Below are 19285 nucleotides of genomic sequence, written 5' to 3' on the forward strand. Positions count from 1 at the left end.
CAAAGGGGGTGAAAACATATGCACGCACCACTTTTCCATTTATTTATTTTTGGAAAAGTTATTTTTTTCATTTCACTTCACCAGTTTGGACTATTTTCTGTATGTCCATTACATGAAATCCAAATAAAAATCAATTTAAATTACAGGTTGTAATGCAACAAAATAGGGAAAATGCCAAGGGGGTGAATACATTTGCAAGGCACTGTACAAGGAAGCTATAAAGTCTCAGCTTTCTTAACTTCTCTCTGGGATATGTGGGACAGTAGCGTCCCACCTAACCAACAGCCAGTGAAATTGCAGGGCACCAAATTCAAAAGAACAGAAATCTCATAATTAAAATTCCTCAAACATACAAGTATTATAGACCATTTAAGATAAACTTCTCGTTAATCCAGCCAAAGTGTCTGATTTCAAAAAGGATTTACGGCGAAAGCACACCTTGCAATTGTTAGGTCAGTACATAGCCACAGAAAAACACAGCCATTTTTCCAGCCAAAGAGAGGAGTAACAAAAAGCAGAAATAGAGTTAAAATGAATCACTAACCTTTGATCTTCATCAGATGACACTCATAGGACTTCATGTTACACAATACATATATTTTTTGTTCGGTAAAGTTCATATTTATATCCAAAAATCTGAGTTTAGGCGGGACGCTACTGTCTCACTTGGCCAAAAGCCAGAGAAAATGCAGTGCGCCAAATTCAAATAAAATACTATAAAAATCAAACATGAAAGATACCAAATGAAAGCTACACTGGTTGTGAATCCAGCCAACATGTCAGAATTCAAATAGGCTTTTCGGCGAAAGCAAACGATGCTATTTTCTGAGGATAGCAACATTGTAAACAAAGAGAGAGAAGCATATTTCAACCCTGCAGGCGCGACACAACGCAGAAATAAAAATATAATTCATGCCTTACCTTTGACGAGCTTCTGTTGGCACTCCAATATGTCCCATAAACATCACAAATGGTCCTTTGTTCGATTAATTCCATCGATATATAAATGTCCATTTATTTGGCGCGTTTGATCCAGAAAAACACCGGTTCCAACTTGCTCAAACATGGCTACAAAATATCTCAGTTTACCTGTAAACTTTGCCAAAACATTTCAAACTACTTTTGTAATACAACTTTAGGTATTTTTTAACGTAAATAATCGATAAAATTGAAGACGGGATGATCTGTGTTCAATACAGGATTAAAACAAACTGTAGCATACTTTCTGGTTACGCGCCTCAAACAAAAAGTACACTTCACTCAACTCTCATTCTGAACAGGGCTACTTCATTACACAAAGGAAAAACCCTCAACCAATTTCTCAAGACTGTTGACATCCAGTGGAAGTGGTAGGAACTGCAAGAGGGTCAATTAGAAATCTGGTTCCCAATAAACTCATTGAAAAGAGTGACCTAAAAAAAAAAAAAATCTGAATGGTTTGTCCTCGGGGTTTCGCCTGCTAAATAAGTTCTGTTATACTCAGACATGATTCAAACAGTTTTAGAAACTTCAGAGTGTTTTCTATCCAAATCTACTAATAATATGCATATCTTATCTTCTAGGGATGAGTAGCTGGCAGTTGAATTTGGGTATGCTTTTCATCCAAACGTGAAAATGCTGCCCCCTATCCTAGAGAAGTTAAGAAGTATATCACTGACCTTTTTATACTGTTATCATCAGCTTTTCTTTAATTGCACATAAATGTAACTACTATTCATCGCAAGGCTGATCTGATCTTTATCAACTTCCATCGATATGTTATCAAGATTGACCAATCTGTGCAGCACCTATAGCTCAAGCCAGCCTTTGTGAATAAGATACTGATAGGAAGCAATTGTGTATATTTAGACTGCCCTCCACCGACGTTTCTACTGTTGTCACATTTTACGTAACTATTCAGACCCTTTACTCAGTACTTTGTTGAAGCAACTTTGGCAGCGATTACAGCCTCGAGTCTTCTTGGGTATGACGCTACAAGCTTGGCACACCTATATTTGGGGAGTTTCTCCCATTCTTCTTGCAGAACCTCTCAAGCTCTGTCATGTTGGATGGGGAGCCTCGCTGCATAGCTATTTTCAGGTCTCTCCAGAGATGTTCAAGTCTGGGCTCTGGCTGGGTCACTCAAGGACATTCAGAGACTTGTCCCGAAGCCACTCCTGCGTTGTCTTGCTGTGTGCTTAAGGTATCTGACCAGATAGTCTTGCTTCTCATGGTCTGAGTCCTTTAGGCTGTCATGTGCCTTTTACTGAGGAGTGGCTTCCGTCTGGCCACTCTGCCCTAAAGGCCTTATTGGTGGAGTGCTCCAGAGATGTTTGTCCTTCTGGAAGGTTCTCCTATCTCCACCGAGGAACTCTGGAGCTCTGTCAGTGACCATCGGTTTCTTGGTCACCTCCCCGACCAAGTCCCTTCTCCACCGATTGCTCAGTTTGGTTGGGCTGACAGATCTAGGAAGAGTCTTGGTGGTTCCACACTTCTTCCATTTAAGAATGATGGAGGCCACTGTTCTTGGACCACCATGCTGCAGAATTTTTTTGGTAACCTTCCCCAGATCTGTGCCTAAACGCAATCCTGTCTCGGCGCTCTACTGACAATTCCTTAGACCTCACGGACTCCACTCCAGTTGTAGAAACATCTCAAGGGTGATCAATGAAAACAGGATGCACCGGAGCTCAATTTCGAGTCTCATAGCAAAGGGTCTGAATACTTATGTAAATAAGGTAACTTGTTTTCGCTTTGCCATTATGTGGTATTGTGTGTAGATTGAGGAATTTATTTTATTTGATCAATTTTAGAGGCTGTAACATAACAATGTGGAAAAGGGGAATGGGTCTGAATACTTTCCAAATGCACTGTAGGTGAAGGGGTACTAAACTTCTGGAGGACCTATTATCATTTTCCTGCCTCTACCTTTTCCTCTATCTGCTGCTAAAACCACTTTATCTGTCAAACTTCTGACTCTAGGAAACTATTTTACAGTCTCCTCCGTCATTAATCCTGCACTCCCTCCCTCTGCGGACGACTTCGTCAACCACTTTGAAAAGGTTGACGACATCTCAAACACGTGACTAAAGACCAGTATCCGTCTTTCCTTTCTTTCCAAAACACACAACTCTCTCGTTATCGCTTTCAGAACAATCTTATTGACCCTAACCAGTCAAGACGTGTCACTCAACCGAGACTGCTCTTCTATGTCACGTAAGCTCGCCGTACTGCCAAAGCTGACTCCTCATTCTCCTTGATCTAGCCGCTGACTTCAACACCGTGAACCATCAGATCCTCCTCTCAGGGCTGGGTGTCTCAGGCTCTGCACTCTCTTGGATTGCATCCTATCGGGCAGATCGCTCCTACCAGGTGGCGTGGCGAGAATCTGTCTCCGCACCACGTGCTCTCACCACTGGTGTCCCCCAGGGCTCTGTTCTAGGCCCTCTCCTATTCTCGCTATACACCAAGTCACTTGGCTCTGTCATATCCTCACATGGTCTCCTATCATTGGTATGTGGAATACACTCAACTACTTTTCTCCTCCCCCCTTCTGACACCCAGGTGGCGACACGCATCTCAGCGTGCCTGGCAGATATCTCGGCTTGGATGTTGGCACACCACCTCAAGCTCAACCTCAACAAGACGGAGCTGCTCTTCCTCCCGGGGAAGGCCTGTCCGCTCCAAGACCTCTCCATCAATGTTGACAACTCCACATTATCCCCCTCAGAGTGCAAAAAACCTTGGCGTGACCCTGGACAAGACCCTGTGGTTCTCTGCAAACATCAAGTTCTCCCATGTCACTAAGCATACTCTACTAGCTTCCAGTTGAAGCTCACGTCCACTACAAGACCATGGTACTTGTCTGTGGAGCAGCAAGAGGAACTGCCCCTCCCTACCTTCAGGCTATGCTCAAACCCTACACCCCAGCCCAAGCACTCCGTTCTGCCACCTCTAGTCGCTTGGCCCTCCCACCCTTACGGCAGGTCAACTCCCGCTCAGCCCAGTCCAAGGTCTTCTCAATCCTGGCACCCCAATGGTGGAACCAGCTTCCCCTGAAGCTAGGACAGCAGCGTCCCTGCCTATCTTCCAAAAACATCTGAAACCCTACGTTGAAGAGTATCTTAAATAAGCACCCCCCACCCCAAACAAATGTACACAATGGCTACTTTGAGGAAAAATGTACTTACTGTGATATGTGGTTGTCTTACCTAGCTACCTTAAGATGAATGCACTAAACTGAAGTCTCTCTGGATAAGAGCATCTGCTAATTGACTAAAATGTGTTTTGGGATGCAGCCTGAGTTCTACTGACTTTATCCTCGTATGTCTCTCTCCCTGAGATAGAAAGCGCCGGTGTGGGAGATCACGGGGGCGGAGTTCTCCAAGTCGGAGATGCACACCGCCGACGGCATATCCATCCGCTTCCCCCGCATGACGCGTGTCCGTGACGACAAGGACTGGAAGAGCGCCACCAACCTGATGCAGCTCAAAGTAAGGAACACCCTGATCATGCAACTATGTAGGGCTTCTATTGGATGTTTTTTTTCAATCTGTAATGTAAAACCATTGACTACTTATTTATAGGTGCTCTGTGCAACCGACTTAATATCCATGTAGAAGTAAAGGATAAAAAAATGTGATCAACTATAGAAACAGTACCACTTGGTCAGCCGTTGTATTTTAGTCAAACAGATACAGTGGAACTTGTACTATAATTGTGAACCGATATTCAAATAGCAACCAAAATGTGTTATACACAGATGGCATTGAGTGGAGTCTTTTCATTTGGTTTGCTGCTGAGGTGGTTTTGGTGTGATACGGTAGTCTGTTGAGCTGAATAGACGTTTATACGCAATAGCTCAAACTCGCATTGAGTATTTTTGTTATTACATCTCTACTATATAATGCAAAACCTTTCCTGTCATAAACGGTTGTTGTAAGCAGCACAACTATTCCTCAAAGATAATTTCGTTATCCCCTAGTAACACTAACTTCACAACTTTTGTTTTTCTCCCTCAGGAGCTCTTCCGCATCTCCAAGGAGAGGTGTGACTTTGAGGTGACAGCAGGGCCCTCCAAAGGAGGTGAGGATGACAAGGGCTCTTCAGGAGACAGTGGGAGCAACTCTCCACCCTCCACCTCCCAGAGACCAGTCACGCCCAGAAAGACCAGTGAGTACCATAGACATGGGTCTGGTCTCGGGTATGTCGATGACGCTTTAGTCACCAATAATGCAAACAAACACTATGAACATATGTCAATAAGTATGTGTATATGCATGGGTGCATATACACTGAAATTTGAAATTTTGAACACGGACATGTATATATTCATACTTATTTACACGTTCGTACTGTTAGAATTCATTATTGGAAAGTACTGCATCTGTACACCCAACTAATAAATTAAAAAAACCTAGAGGAAGAAAAAACATGGTATGACAACTCTCCTTGGTTTGAGATTTCCATCCTTTTTGTTTGAAACTTTAGGGAAACTACACGATCTCCTCATGATAGTAATAATGTACTCTTAACAACTTGGAACCAAAATTATTTTCCAATCATTCCATTCCGAAGAGAACCCCTTTTTTTCGGTCCAGTGTTCCAACCAGCATAAAATTCTGAACCGGTTCGAACCCCAAAAAAGTAATATTCATATAGTTCCTTTTTGTAAATGTTTTAACCCTTGAACTCAACATCGTTTTTACATTTATCTCATTATTGTACGTCACCAATTAGCACCGATATAGCAGCTTGATATGGAATGGGAAAGCTAGTTTACATGTTTTAATTGGTCAGTTAAGTGCAAGCGTGAGCTGCGACAAATTTAATGGCATACTAGCATAACTTCACTGAATTATATACTAGACATTAGGAATATTTATTTTTATAAGATTTGAAAGTAACACTTCTGTTCCGGAACACTAAAGAACTTTCGTTCCCGATTTGTTTCAGGTTCTGTTCCCTGAACCGGTTCCAACCCGACTCTTAATAATATATTTTGATTCAATGTGATGTTTCCATTACCTTAGGCACAGGCAACAGCAATACCCCCAAAGCTAAGGCAGTGAAGACAGAGCCTCCCTCCCCTGTTCCAGCAACCAAGAGGAAAATGCCCTCAGAAGAGCCCAGCGCAAAGAAGGTACCCTACACTCAACCATAGCAACTGGTGTTATCCTATTTGGCAATATGTTGTAGGGTGCTGCATAGGTGAACCACGAAGTAGCATCAGTAGACTTTTTTTTATTGGGTCATTACATTTCTCACATCCAGATTAGATTTCAGCCTTGCATCCCGCAAAATGTATCTGCGCTCCAATGTATTCCAGGTAAAGACTGAAACTGTCCATCACAGTAATGGACAAAGCAAGACTAAGATGACCCCCTCCAAGTTGGCAGAACCCAGGAATGACAAGGTGGGTGCTTCATTGTTTCTGTTCCATTGGTCACCAACTGCGATTCACGCTCAAATTCTTCTAAACAAAAAGTTCTAACAAGACATGCTAGTAGATGAAATATTAGAACATAAATGTTTTTATTTATTATTGGATGATCTATCTGTAATACTGTATTTAGTTAAAGGTGCAATCTGTAATATTTACTGTCATTTTAATAAATGATAGAATAAATTAAACTAAGGATTGTGTCTTAAAGACTTCCTCCTCTCTGCTCTCCCCAGACTCTACTGGACATTTTCAGTGGGGTGAAGCTTGTCCTGCCAGACTCTGTGCAGGACCACACCAAGCTGCGGCGCTACTTTGTGGCCTACGACGGGGACCTGGTGGCAGAGTATGACGCCGCTTCGGCCACACACACCCTGACTGAGCCCGAGGAGGACAGCCATGCCCAGAGAGTCACCCCCGGCTGGATCTGGGAGTGTATCCGCAAGAGACGGGTGGTGCCTCCCTGCTGATGAACATGAATTACACCCCCCCCCCCCCCCCCCKCCTGAACACTGGTGCGATTTTGAAGTGTGTTGGCTTAACAAACAATGGACCATTATACGCTGATCATGTTTTACAGCCGAGCTTGATGCAAGCTAAAACCGATATAAACTTAGTTGAATGGTATAACCACAAGGACACAGGACCCGATCATGAGATATTGTGATGGTCATGGCAGAGTATGATTAGAGTTTTAAGAAAGATATAGGCCTAACTACGTCAGGCTAGGAGTAGTATCTGTCGACTATGGGCTGAGTAATGTTTCCATCCATGGATCTTTCTATTTATTTTGTTTCCAGTCCTTTTTCGTATCCGAGTAGCATTGGTTCAAATAAACCATAATTACTTAGGTTAGTCTTTATCAGTTTGGTTTCTGCAATTGTGTGCCCATGCTGTGTGAACGGGTGTGTAGTGTAGATAACAATACTATTAGGAAGAGTTAAAGTAGTTTAAACATGTCATGGACAAGTCCAATGATGAAAGTAGACTGTCATAGTATCTAGGAGAGGGCTTCTTCTAACAATGCATGTTCTCCACATGAAATGCAAGATGAGGGGGAAAAAAGACTAGCAGGACACTGTCACAATTTTTTTAACAATCGTTTTTTTTTATGGGCAAGCGGAACACTAAATTGAGGTTTGTTAATTTTGTAAACCAGAGTGCAACCAGGTGACAAATCTATGATGTCAGAAATATCCTTTAATTCACACAATACCTTTGATGTGCTAATGTTTAAAATAAACTGGTTTGAATATCCTTTTTTGTCAGTTTTCTTCCATTTGATACCTAATGAGCACCACCATGGATGTTGAGGCCTAGCTGGGCTCAGTGTTCTCCAGCTTCCTCTTTCCTGACTTTCCATACAGCTGTTCTTCAGACCTGCCCCAGCACTGCAAGTCAAACTCTTCTTTCAGATGACAAGGCTAAGAGACAGAACAGGTTAAATCTGCATTAAGTTTGGTCCTATTTGAACACATCTCCAGTGCAACAGGACTCATTCTGCAGGAAAGGATTCCATATGACATCACATTTTTGGGTTATACCACAGATTTCCATCTCACCACTTTCTTGTGATTGCATAGAACTGAGGCTGAAAATAATGGGCCTCATGTGTATGACATTTTCTATCTTATTTGGACTAAGAATGAATACTAACATGGACAAGCCCATGTCAACAGGTTACCTGTCTTGAGGACTTGGCCAAAGTGGCAGTGTGTACGCTAGAACAAGTGGATCCCGGCCTCTCGAGCCGTTGCAGTAGAATCCGAATTCTAGGTACGTGACTCCACGATTGGCCCAGACCGGCTTTCAGCTGCCCATTGCCGTCTCTGGTCACAGTGTTTGTAACCTGAGGGTACATGATTCTTATCACTGTGGCATTTGATTAGGCTCAGGTCATAGCACACTTGTAGTTATTATGGATCCCCATTAGCTGCTGCCAATTTTAAATATTACAACACATTGTGGGGCCTTACTCTACCACATATGTACACAACGTGTAGCCTGTGTGGACCCCGCTACACATGTACAGCCTAGGCTACCAGTCAGCATGGTTTGAATCTGACTGTCTCAAAATAAACCCCCACTTAGTGTAGATGTCCAAACAGGACCAAAAAATCAGTTGCCCTCACCAGAACGGCTACATTGAAGTCTTTGGCGATTGTCTTCAACAGCCCTGCCACTTGCATCATCATGGACATGCCTAGAAATTCCAATCACCAAAGGTCATTATGGTGCTATACAAATAGACAATGCAAAAATTGCATTTTATATCAACCACAATGGTGATTCCCTTTGCAGAGTACAATTATGCCATTCTCTTCATTAAATCAATTACATTCCACTGGCTGTCCTTTATAAAGCATTGCTTGTGTTATCAGATACTATATCTTAATATTATTTCAAAAGGGAATGTTATTAAGATATGTGATAAATGAACAGGTATAATCTACTTGAAAATATGAAATTATCACATGAGAAACTCTTCATCATAGTACCTTCATTTTGTTTGCCTCCCAGTATGGGAGAAATAACTGCTGACACTGAATCCACAATTACAGCTTTGACTGAGCCACCTCCCGCAGATGCCTGTAAAATATATGACAAGATGGATGCAAGAATGAATGATCAGTTATGTTAGTTTTCAGTTGTCATTATTATAGTTATCTTAAAACTACCTCAATTGAATTCATATTTCAGCAACATCAAATACAGTCCATCCCAAATGGCACCCTATTCACTATATAGTGCACAACTTTTGACCAGAGCCCTTTGGGCACAGTCCAAATTAGTGCACCAGTGAATAAGGTGCCATTTGGCACACACACATTCAAAGGCCTACCTGCTGAAGTCCAACGCATCGAAAATGATGTAGACAGTCGAGTAACGAGAAGATGTCAAACACTGGAAAGACCTGGATTCTCTGAAGAGCCTCCATCTGCACAACAACGGGTAAGAACTGTGTGGTGAGAATTTATTTGATGAAAATGAATATGTTAATTCAACTACATTTTCATTGTCACACTTCCAGCTCACCTGTTCTTCTATATTGCACGACTTCGCTTGGAGCATCTGAAGCAAGCGACTTGCCGACAGTCCTCCTGTTGAGTCAACATATATGACGCTCTGCTTCAGTTGGTAAGATATATTCACTGCAACACCAAAACACACCTAAAAGAGGGGGAAATGTAGGCAGCATAAACAAGTTGTACTCAATACACTAGACAGTAGTGATACCAGCATCCATTGGGTCATTCTATGAAAACCAACCACACTGATAAGCAAGGTGTAAACTTTGCCAATGACATACGATTGTGGGAAAAAGGTCACCTGGGTTTTTCCACTTCCAGGGCTTCCTGCGAACTCTGTGAGCTCTCCTGTGTACAAGCCAGAGTCTAGAAGCTTATCTAGACTGGAGGAAAAGAAACACTATCATTCACCAAGGCTATGAAGTCCTGCTCGGTGCTAAAACCAACCCATCAAGTCATAGTACAATAATAAAAGGGCGATTCAGTGGGAAAGTCAACCTGAGCATGCAAAATACAGTTAGTCATTAACAAATGAAACCACTTTTATAATTATCCTTAAGGTCTTAATGTCAGAGTGCAGGCTTTATTTGACCAGGTAGCCCTTTCCACTCACAGCCAGTCATCCCGTATACTGATTGAAAATAGCAAATTGTCATTAATACGCGACTAATTTGTTCTCCGCTTCACAGCCTGTATGGGTTTTGACTGAAAGCCATTAGAAATTTGAGCACCACGTAACAAGAAGATGCCCCCACCTCTCCAGCTAGTTGCGCTTCTTTTGCACATTTGTTGTATGACACCGCTTTGATGTCATACAAGCAAACCACACACCCATGAGTCCAAATGCGCACTTCACATTTTCCAAATGAAAACTCATGTAATTAAAATGATCAACGTTCATGATCGCTATGTTTGATCCACAGTTACAAGGATGACATGCGTTATACCCTGGGTTGTCCTGAACAGAATGAGCCTATGTTTGGCATATTGTGAAGAAAATCTGCTGCGGAACATGCACTTGAATGCACTCGTGACTCCATTCTATGTATACCAAAATTACAAATCGATTTGTCTGAAGTGCCTTTTGAAAGCCTAACACTAAGATCGTATTTTATAACTTATCTTTCAAATGAAGCCCACCTGACCCAGATTGCAAATGTATAATGGTACGCTTTTGGATTGTGTAAAACAACAACAGTAATTGTGTGATGTTGGGGACACAGGGCTGTATTCCAAACAAAAAACAACTGTGCCTGCATCAGTTTCTCAATAGCAAAGCTAGGAGAGGTAAAAAAAAAAGCACCTTATAGATGAAGGCTCTTTCCTTGTCATAAAAGTGCAATTACTTTGGAACTGTGCACAGTTTGGAGAGGTGTATGGTCACTTGGAGACAGCAGTTAGACCTTTCACTAAAACCCTTGTACTTTTTCTTCTTTTATCTTGCACCTACTCCAAAATGTCAATGAATATTCTTATTATGTTACTGAATGTATCCAGAGTATTTCATTTCTTTATAGACAAAATGCTGCTAAAAGTACAGTAAATTTAAAATAGACAAAATCAAAAGTGTAATATTTGGATTCAGTCTTGTTTCAGGTGAACTGTTGTCCTTACCTTAGGTCTGATAATCTCCAAAGTGTTCTCTCTCAATTGCTACCATGGTTGTTCTTCTGTTAGAAACATTTCAATTTTGTCCTATCTATATAGGACAACTTCCACAAGTGTAAGGGGTTAACGTAGAAAATTGCATGCATTCAGGCTATCATGTACATATATAGTCCTAAGTTACTATGCCTTCAATTGACATTTTAGAAATGTTTCAGACGACAACAAATGTGTTATGATTGATTTTTATCAAGAAATCTTTAATATATAAATGTCTATTTCAGACTTAGTGGGGTGTTACATCCATAAGGGTAGTTTTTCCTCTCTAAAAGTAATAATGGAAATGACAGTATTTTCTAAATTATTGTTTGTGTGCAGCCAAGCCTTCCTTCGAAATGGCTAACTGTGTTTTGATCTAAGACAAACTCACAGACTTTTGCTAATATGTTCAGTCTTCTCAAAAAGCTTATCCATTTAATTTAAGATCCATCGCATCTCTTATTTGCTATATTTCTCCAACATGCTAATATTTATAAGTCCGCCTTTTTGGATAAACACTCCCCCCAAAGGGTACTATAGACTAGAGGTCGACCGATTATGATTTTACAACGCCGATACCGATTATTGGAGGACAAAAAAAGTCGATACCGATTAATCGGCCGATTTATTTAAAAAAAGAAACGTTTTATATATATATATATATACACTGCTCAAAAAAATAAAGGGAACACTTAAACAACACAATGTAACTCCAAGTCAATCACACTTCTGTGAAATCAACTGCTCGAGTCTAGGAAAGCAACACTGATTGACAATAAATTTCACATGCTGTTGTGCAAATGAATAGACAAAAGGTGAATTATAGGCATATTGCAAGACACCCCAAAAAGGAGTGATTCTGCAGTGGTGACCACAGACAACTTCTCTTCCTATGCTTCCTGGCTGATTGTTTGGTCACTTTTGAATGCTGGCGGGTGGTGCTACTCTAGTGGTAGCATGAGACGGAGGCTACAACCACACAAGTGGCTCAGGTAGTGCGATTCATCCAGGATGGCACATCAATGCGAGCTGTGGCAAAAGGTTTGCTGTGTCTGTCAGCGTAGTGTCCCATGGAGGCGCTACCAGGAGACAGGCCGTACATCAGGAGACGTGGAGGAGGCCGTAGGAGGGCAACAACCCAGCAGCAGACCGCTACCTCCGCCTTTGTGCAAGGAGGTGCACTGCCAGAGCCCTGCAAAATGACCTCCAGCAGGCCACAAATGGCTGATGTGTCTGCTCAAACGTCAGAAACAGACTCCATGAGGGTGGTGTAGTGAGGGCCCGACGTCCACAGGGGGGTTGTGCTTACACCCAGCACGTGCAGGACGTTTGGCATTTGCCAGAGAACCACATTGGCAAATTCGCCACTGGCGCCCTGTGCTCTTCACAGATGAAAGCAGGTTCACACTGAGCACATGTGACAGACGTACAGAGTCTGGAGGACCGCCTGGGAAAGTTCTGACTGCCTGCCATCATCCATGCCAGCATTGGGGCCGCATGTGGTGGTGGTCGTCAGGTGTGGGTGGCATTTCTTTGTGGGGCCGCACAGCCCTCCATGTGCTCGCCAGAGGTAGCGACTGCCATTAGGTACCGAGATGAGATCCTCACCCTTGTAGACCATATGCTGACATATGCACATTTGTGGCTCGTCTGGAGGTCATTTTAATAATGGGCATGGTAAGAATTGACGACCAAAGTGCGAGTTCAATTCCCATGACACCTTCTAGCAAAATCTGAAAGCGGTTCCTTCATTTATTCCATAGGAATTTTTAGATTCACTTAAAATAAGGTCTGTGTTTCTGTAGCTTACACCACCTTGCCAATTATTTGGAATATCAAGTGTAGGCAAAGAGTAACTCTGATCAATATTGGCTAAATATAAGCGAAGAATCATTTTTTTGTAGAGTGATTTATGAAAATATGTTTACAAACGTTACCTTATCCTAGGTGATTTACACGGGTATCAAAACGTCGAGCGGTTTAAGCCTGCACCAAACACAGACCTTATTTGAGTAGATCAAGACATTCTCTATGGAAGACATGAACGGTTAAAATAACGAGAGAACCCCTTTCAAGATCAGCCGCAAGTTATTACAGAAATTATAACTACGCGTCGACTTTTTCTCTCTAAACCATATCCTTTGACTAATCCGGAAACTATCACCTCGAAAACAAAACGTTTATTCCGTTCCGTATTTTATCTAACGGGTGGATCCATGAGTCTAAATATTCCTGTTACATTGCACAACCTTCAATTTATGTCATAATTACGTAATTCTGGCAAATTAGTTCGCAAAGAGCCAGGCGGCCCAAACTGTTGCATATACCCTGACTCTGCGTGCAATGAACGCAAGAGAAATGACACATTTACCTGGTAATATTGCCTGCTAACCTGGATTTCTTTTAGTAAATATGCAGGTTTAAAAATATATACTTGTGTATGATTTTAAGAAAGGCATTGATGTTTATGGTTTAGTACACATTGGAGCAATGACAGTCATTTTTTTTTTTATTTTTTATATAAGATAAGTTTAATGCTAGCTAGGAATTTACCTTAGCTTACTGCATTCGCTGCACAGGCAGGCTCCTCGTGGAGTGCAATGTAATCAGTTGTTAGAGCATTGGACTAGTTAACTGGAAGGTTGCAAGATTGGAATCCCCCGAGCTGACAATGTTAAAAATCTTAAGAATGTGTTTCTTAACTGACTTGCCTAGTTAAATAAAGAATAAATAAAGGTGTAAAAAAAAAATATATATATATATATATATATATATATATATATATATATATATAATTTAAAATAATTATAATAATAATAAAAAAAATAAAAAAATCGGCGCCCAAATATACCGATTTCCGATTGTTATGAAAACTTGCCCGATTAGTCGGCCATTCCGATTAATCGGTCGACCTCTACTATAGACACACATCAAAGTTTAATTTATATTTTGTTTGTTCATGCTGTGAGACAGTAAAGTTGAGATTTTGCACGCAAATGTAACATCCATAAGGCTGGAATCGCCCACAACCTTAATTGCCCATTGAAACAGAAATTTGTCTTCTGCTGTCTGTTGTAATACCATCACATAACCGTGATTTACATTGTTGTGTATGTATCCGGTCTTCCCCTGTCATCTGGTGTATGTACACATGTTTAGCCAAACTAATGCTTGTAGAGGCACTATGTGTGTTAGCCTGGGACAAACTACTAGCCTATCCATCTGGGGATCAGTAGGGCTCAATTCTATTTTTTTTACCTTTATTTAACTAGGCAAGTCAGTTAAGAACAAATTCTTATTTTCAATGACGGCCTAGGAACAGTAGGTTAACTGCCTTGTTCAGGTGCAGAACAACAGATTTTTACCTTGTCAGCTCGGGATTCGATCTTGCAACCTTCCGGTTATTAGTCCAACGCTCTAACCACTAGGCTACCTGCCGCCCCAGGGGTTCAATTTGATAAGCAACAATCTTTTAACAGTGCTGCATTTTGATATGATTCGAGCACATACAGTTGAAGTCGGAAGTTCACATACACTTAAGTGGGAGTCATTAAAACTTGTTTTTCAACCACTCCACAAATTTCTTGTTAACAAACTCTAGTTTTGGCAAGTCGGTTAGGACATCTACTTTGTGCATGACACAAGTAATTTTTCCAACAATTGTTTACAGACAGATTATTTCACTGTATCACAATTCCAGTGGGTCAGAAGTTTACATACACTAAGTTGACTGTGCCTTTAAACAGCTTAGACAATTCCAGAAATTGATGTCAAGGCTTTAGAAGCTTCTGATAAATGATGTCAATTAGCCTGAGTCAATTGGAGGTGTACCTGTGGATGTATTTCAAGGCCTACCTTCAAACTCAGTGCCTCTTTGCTTGACATCATGGGAAAATCAAAATAAATCAGCCAAGACCTCAGAAAACAATTGTAGACCTCCACAAGTCTGGTTCATCCTTGGGAGCAATTTCCAAACGCCTGAAGGTACCACGTTCATCTGTACAAACAATAGTACGCAAATATAAACACCATGGGACCACGCAGCCGTCATAACGCTCAGGAAGGAGACACGTTCTGTCTCCTAGAGATGAAGGTACTTTGGTGCGAAAAGTGCAAATCAATCCCAGAACAACAGCAAAAGGACCTTGTCAAGATGCCGGAGGAAACGGGTACAAAGGTATCGATATCCACAGTAAAACAAGTCCTATATTGACATAACCTGAAAGGCCGCTCAGCAAAGAAGAAGCCACTGCTCCAAAACCGCCAAAAAAGTCAGACTATGGTTTGCAACTTTACAGTCGTGGCCAAAAGTTTTGAGAATGACACAAATATGAATTTCCACAAAGTTTGCTGCTTCAGTGTCTTTAGATATTTTTGTCAGATGTTACTATGGAATATTGAAGTATAATTACAAGCATTTCATAAGTGTCAAAGGCTTTTATTGACAATTACATGAAGTTGATGCAAAGAGTCAATATTTGCAGTGTTGACCCTTCTTTTTCAAGACCTTTGCAATCTGCCCTGGCATGCTGTCAATTAACTTATGGGCCACATCCTGACTGATGGCAGCCCATTCTTGCATAATCAATGCTTGGGGTTTGTCAAAATTTGTGGGGTCTTGAGGATTGACCACAAGTTCTCAATGCCATTAAGGTCTGGGGAGTTTCCTGGCCATGGACCCAAAATATCGATGTTTTGTTCCCCGAGCCACTTAGTTATCACTTTGCCTTATGGTAAGTTGCTCCATCATGCTGGAAAAGGCATTGTTCGTCACCAAACTGTTCCTGGATGGTTGGGATTAGTTGCTCTCAGAGGATGTGTTGGTACCATTCTTTATTCATGGCTGTGTTCTTAGGCAAAATTGTGAGTGAGCCCACTCCCTTGGCTGAGAAGCAACCCCACACATGAATGGTCTCAGGATGCTTTACTGTTGGCATGACACAGGACTGATGGTAGCGCTCACCTTGTCTTCTACGGACAAGCTTTTCCGGATGCCCCAAACAATCGGAAAGGGGATTCATCAGAGAAAATGACTTTACCCAGTCCTCAGCAGTCCAATCCCTGTACCTTTTGCAGAATATCAGCCTGTCCCTGATGTTTTTCCTGGAGAGAAGTGGCTTCTTTGCTGCCCTTGACACCAGGCCATCCTCCAAAAGTCTTCCCCTCACTGTGCGTGCAGATGCACTCACACCTGCCTGCTGCCATTCCTGAGCAAGCTCTGTACTGGTGGTGCCCCGATCCCGCAGCTGAATCAACTTTAGGAGACGCTCATGGCGCTTGCTGGACTTTCTTGGGCGCCCTGAAGCCTTCTTCACAACCATTGAACCGCTCTCCTTGTTCTTGATGATCCGATAAATGTTTTTTGGGGATTCAGTTCATTAACATGGCAAAGAGGGACTTTGCAATTAATTTGATCACTCTTGGGGAAAAAGAAAGTACTTTTTGGAGAAATATCCTCTGGTCTGATGAAACAAAAATCTAACTGTTTGGCCATAATGACCATCGTTATGTTTTGAGGAAAAAGGGGACGCTTGCAAGCCGAAGAACACCAGCCCAACCGTGAAGCACGGGGGTGGCAGCATCATGTTGTGGGGGTGCTTTGCTGCAGGGGGGACTGGTGCATTTCACAAAATAGATGGCATCATGAGGCTGGAAAATTATGTGGATATATTGAAGCAACATCTCAAGACATCAGTCAGGAAGTTAAAGTTTGGTCACAAATGGGTCTTCCAAATGGAAAATGACCCCAAGCATACTTCCAAAGTTGTGGCAAAATGGCTTAAGGACAACAAAGTCAAGGTATTGGAGTGGCCATCACAAAGCCCTGACCTCAATCCAATAGAATATTTGTGGGCAGAACTGAAAAAGTGTGTGTGCGAGCAAGGAGGCCTACAAACCTGACTCAGTTACACCAGCTCTGTCAGGAGGAATGGGCCAAAATTCACCCAACTTATTGTGGGAAGCTTGTGGAAGGCTACCCGAAACGTTTGACCCAAGTTAAACAATTTAAAGGCAATGCTACCAAATACTAATTGAATGCATGTAAACTTCTGACCCACTGGGAATGTGATGAAAGAAATAAAAGCTGAAATAAATCATTCTCTCTACTATTATTCTGACATTTCGCATTCTTAAAATAAAGTGGGGATCCTAAATGACCCAAGACAGGGAATTTTTACTAGGATTAAATGTCAGGAATTGTGAAAAACTGAGTTTAAATGTAAACTTCCGACTTCAACTGTAATTATCGACCCTCAAGACTTAGCCCAATAACTTTTGTCTCATGCTAGACTTCTTCTGTTTTTTTATACTCATCAAGACTACAGGCACTTGACTGGTTTTGGCTGATAGAAAGTCCCTCAGACAGTTTTGATGTAGGGCCTTCAATGTGATGTGCAGATTCTCACCTAGGATTGCCTGTGGAGAGGATGGCTGTTGAACTCAGTAGGTCTTCATATAGATCAGCACCTGATACAGGGAATGCTGTGTGCTGGGCAAGGAGCACTCTGCGTATAGCCAGCAGGGCCTGAAATGCAGATTTAGTCTGTGGCCAAAAGTGTTTGTAACATTGTCTCATTATACACTGCTCAAAAAAATAAAGGTAACACTTAAACAACACAATGTAACTCCAAGTCAATCACACTTCTGTGAAATCAAACTGTCCACTTAGGAAGCAACACTGATTGACAATAAATTTCACATGCTGTTGTGCAAATGGAATAGACAACAGGTGGAAATTATAGGCAATTAGCAAGACACCCCCAATAAAGGAGTGATTCTGCAGGTGGTGACCACAGACCACTTCTCAGTTCCTATGCTTCCTGGCTGATGTTTTGGTCACTTTTGAATGCTGGCGGTGCTTTCACTCTAGTGGTAGCATGAGACGGAGTCTACAACCCACACAAGTGGCTCAGGTAGTGCAGCTCATCCAGGATGGCACATCTGCACTACCTGAGCCACTTGTGTGGGTTGTAGACTTATTTTTTTTGGGCAGTGTAGAAACGGAGTGGTTGCGGATCCAACTTTTTCAGGATCTTTTGTCTGCAGCAATAAAAGATCTGGAGCTTCCTGAGGCATCTGCGCATCACGTTCATTCTCTACGTGCAGAGAACCGGCTACTCAGGGGTTCTGACTAGGTGGAATACAGCTACAACCAGAAGTAACTTGTTCGTAGCAGGTTAGGAGAACTTACGCAACAGGTTAGGACCAGGTCAAACTCATTCCACGGAGGGCCGAGTGTCTGCTGGTATTCGCTCCTCCCTTGTACTTGACTAATGAATTAAGGTCACTAATTAGTAAGGAACTCCCCTTACCTGGTTGTCTAGATCTTAATTGAAAGGAAAACCAAAAAAACAGCTAGGCCGTCCATGGACTGAGTTTGACACCTCTGATTTAGGAGAATTAACGGAGCAGGTTAGGATAATTAGGTTAAGATCAGGAAAAGGTTTAGGGTTAGCTAAAATATTCTCCTAACCTGCTAAGAAACGTCACTTCCGGTCGTAGCAGTACTCCATCTCGTCACAACCCTACTCAGGCGAATGGTCATGATGCTCGTTTAATAAAGTTAGATCAAAGTTTAATCAACGTCTGCAAGATCACATAATAATTATAGAAATGCATTACTTCATGCATGTTTTACCTTATAGGACACGGAACATTTTTGAGCAAGGTCTTCTGTATCTGATGACACCAGATCTTCCACTTAAAAAAAGGATAATTTAACTTTGATTGTATTATTATTGTAGTTCAATACTTTGTCATACCAACATTGCCACATCAACTAGCTAGATTAACCAGAGTAAACAAATGTATTAAAACCCACGTACCTGTTGTAATGTCTGCTGCCCGTAAAGCCACAACCAATTCTTCACTCAATCCAGGACACATGCCATCTCTGAGAACAACCATGGCACATAGTTAGCTCGGGAGCTAGCAGTAGCTATGTCCAGAAAGAAGCTAGCAAGCCGTTCACTGTAATATGGGATGTCTAAATGGTCTACATGCACTTCAACTTTACAGTTTTGACAAACTATCCATGGTAGTTTGTTATGCTTTCAAGTTTTTGAAAATATATATGCCGCTATATTTTCGGAAGCTCTTCCAGAGAAAGTGGTCGTGACGTAATTCCGGATATGAGAACGTGCAATCACCCTGAACATGCTCTGTCATCGCATACGCTAAACGTGTAGCT

The 19285-nt window shown here is 41.7% G+C and overlaps 2 protein-coding genes across 3 annotated transcripts in view; one reads left to right on the top strand and one right to left on the bottom strand.

Annotated features, from left to right (window-relative positions):
- lig3 (ligase III, DNA, ATP-dependent) overlaps positions 1-7678 on the top strand; it is a 28506-nt gene extending 20828 nt beyond the window's left edge. The window contains exons 17-21 of the mRNA XM_023967677.2: positions 4326-4472; positions 5001-5151; positions 6012-6121; positions 6308-6394; positions 6658-7678. Coding sequence (XP_023823445.1) covers positions 4326-4472; positions 5001-5151; positions 6012-6121; positions 6308-6394; positions 6658-6891 — 729 coding nt within the window. The 3' untranslated portion in view covers positions 6892-7678. The remainder of the gene's footprint in view (positions 1-4325; positions 4473-5000; positions 5152-6011; positions 6122-6307; positions 6395-6657) is intronic.
- rad51d (RAD51 paralog D) lies at positions 7604-19225 on the bottom strand. Of its 2 annotated transcripts, none has more exons than XM_023967679.2 (10): positions 18921-19225; positions 18734-18795; positions 17502-17620; positions 9752-9833; positions 9458-9592; positions 9264-9359; positions 8920-9010; positions 8554-8624; positions 8106-8270; positions 7604-7845 (listed from the first exon to the last, which is right to left on the bottom strand). In XM_023967679.2, exons 1-10 carry the CDS (start codon positions 19000-19002, stop codon positions 7738-7740), a joined length of 1011 nt encoding a protein of 336 aa, XP_023823447.1. In that variant the 5' UTR covers positions 19003-19225; the 3' UTR covers positions 7604-7737. The 2 variants fall into 2 exon arrangements, with proteins under 2 accessions (XP_023823447.1, XP_023823446.1); XM_023967678.2 differs by having other exon boundaries at positions 17502-17638.
- Between the last annotated feature and the right edge of the window lie 60 nt (positions 19226-19285).

The sequence above is a fragment of the Salvelinus sp. IW2-2015 genome, linkage group LG23 (genome assembly GCF_002910315.2).
Source record: "Salvelinus sp. IW2-2015 linkage group LG23, ASM291031v2, whole genome shotgun sequence".
NCBI lineage: Eukaryota > Metazoa > Chordata > Actinopteri > Salmoniformes > Salmonidae > Salvelinus > Salvelinus sp. IW2-2015.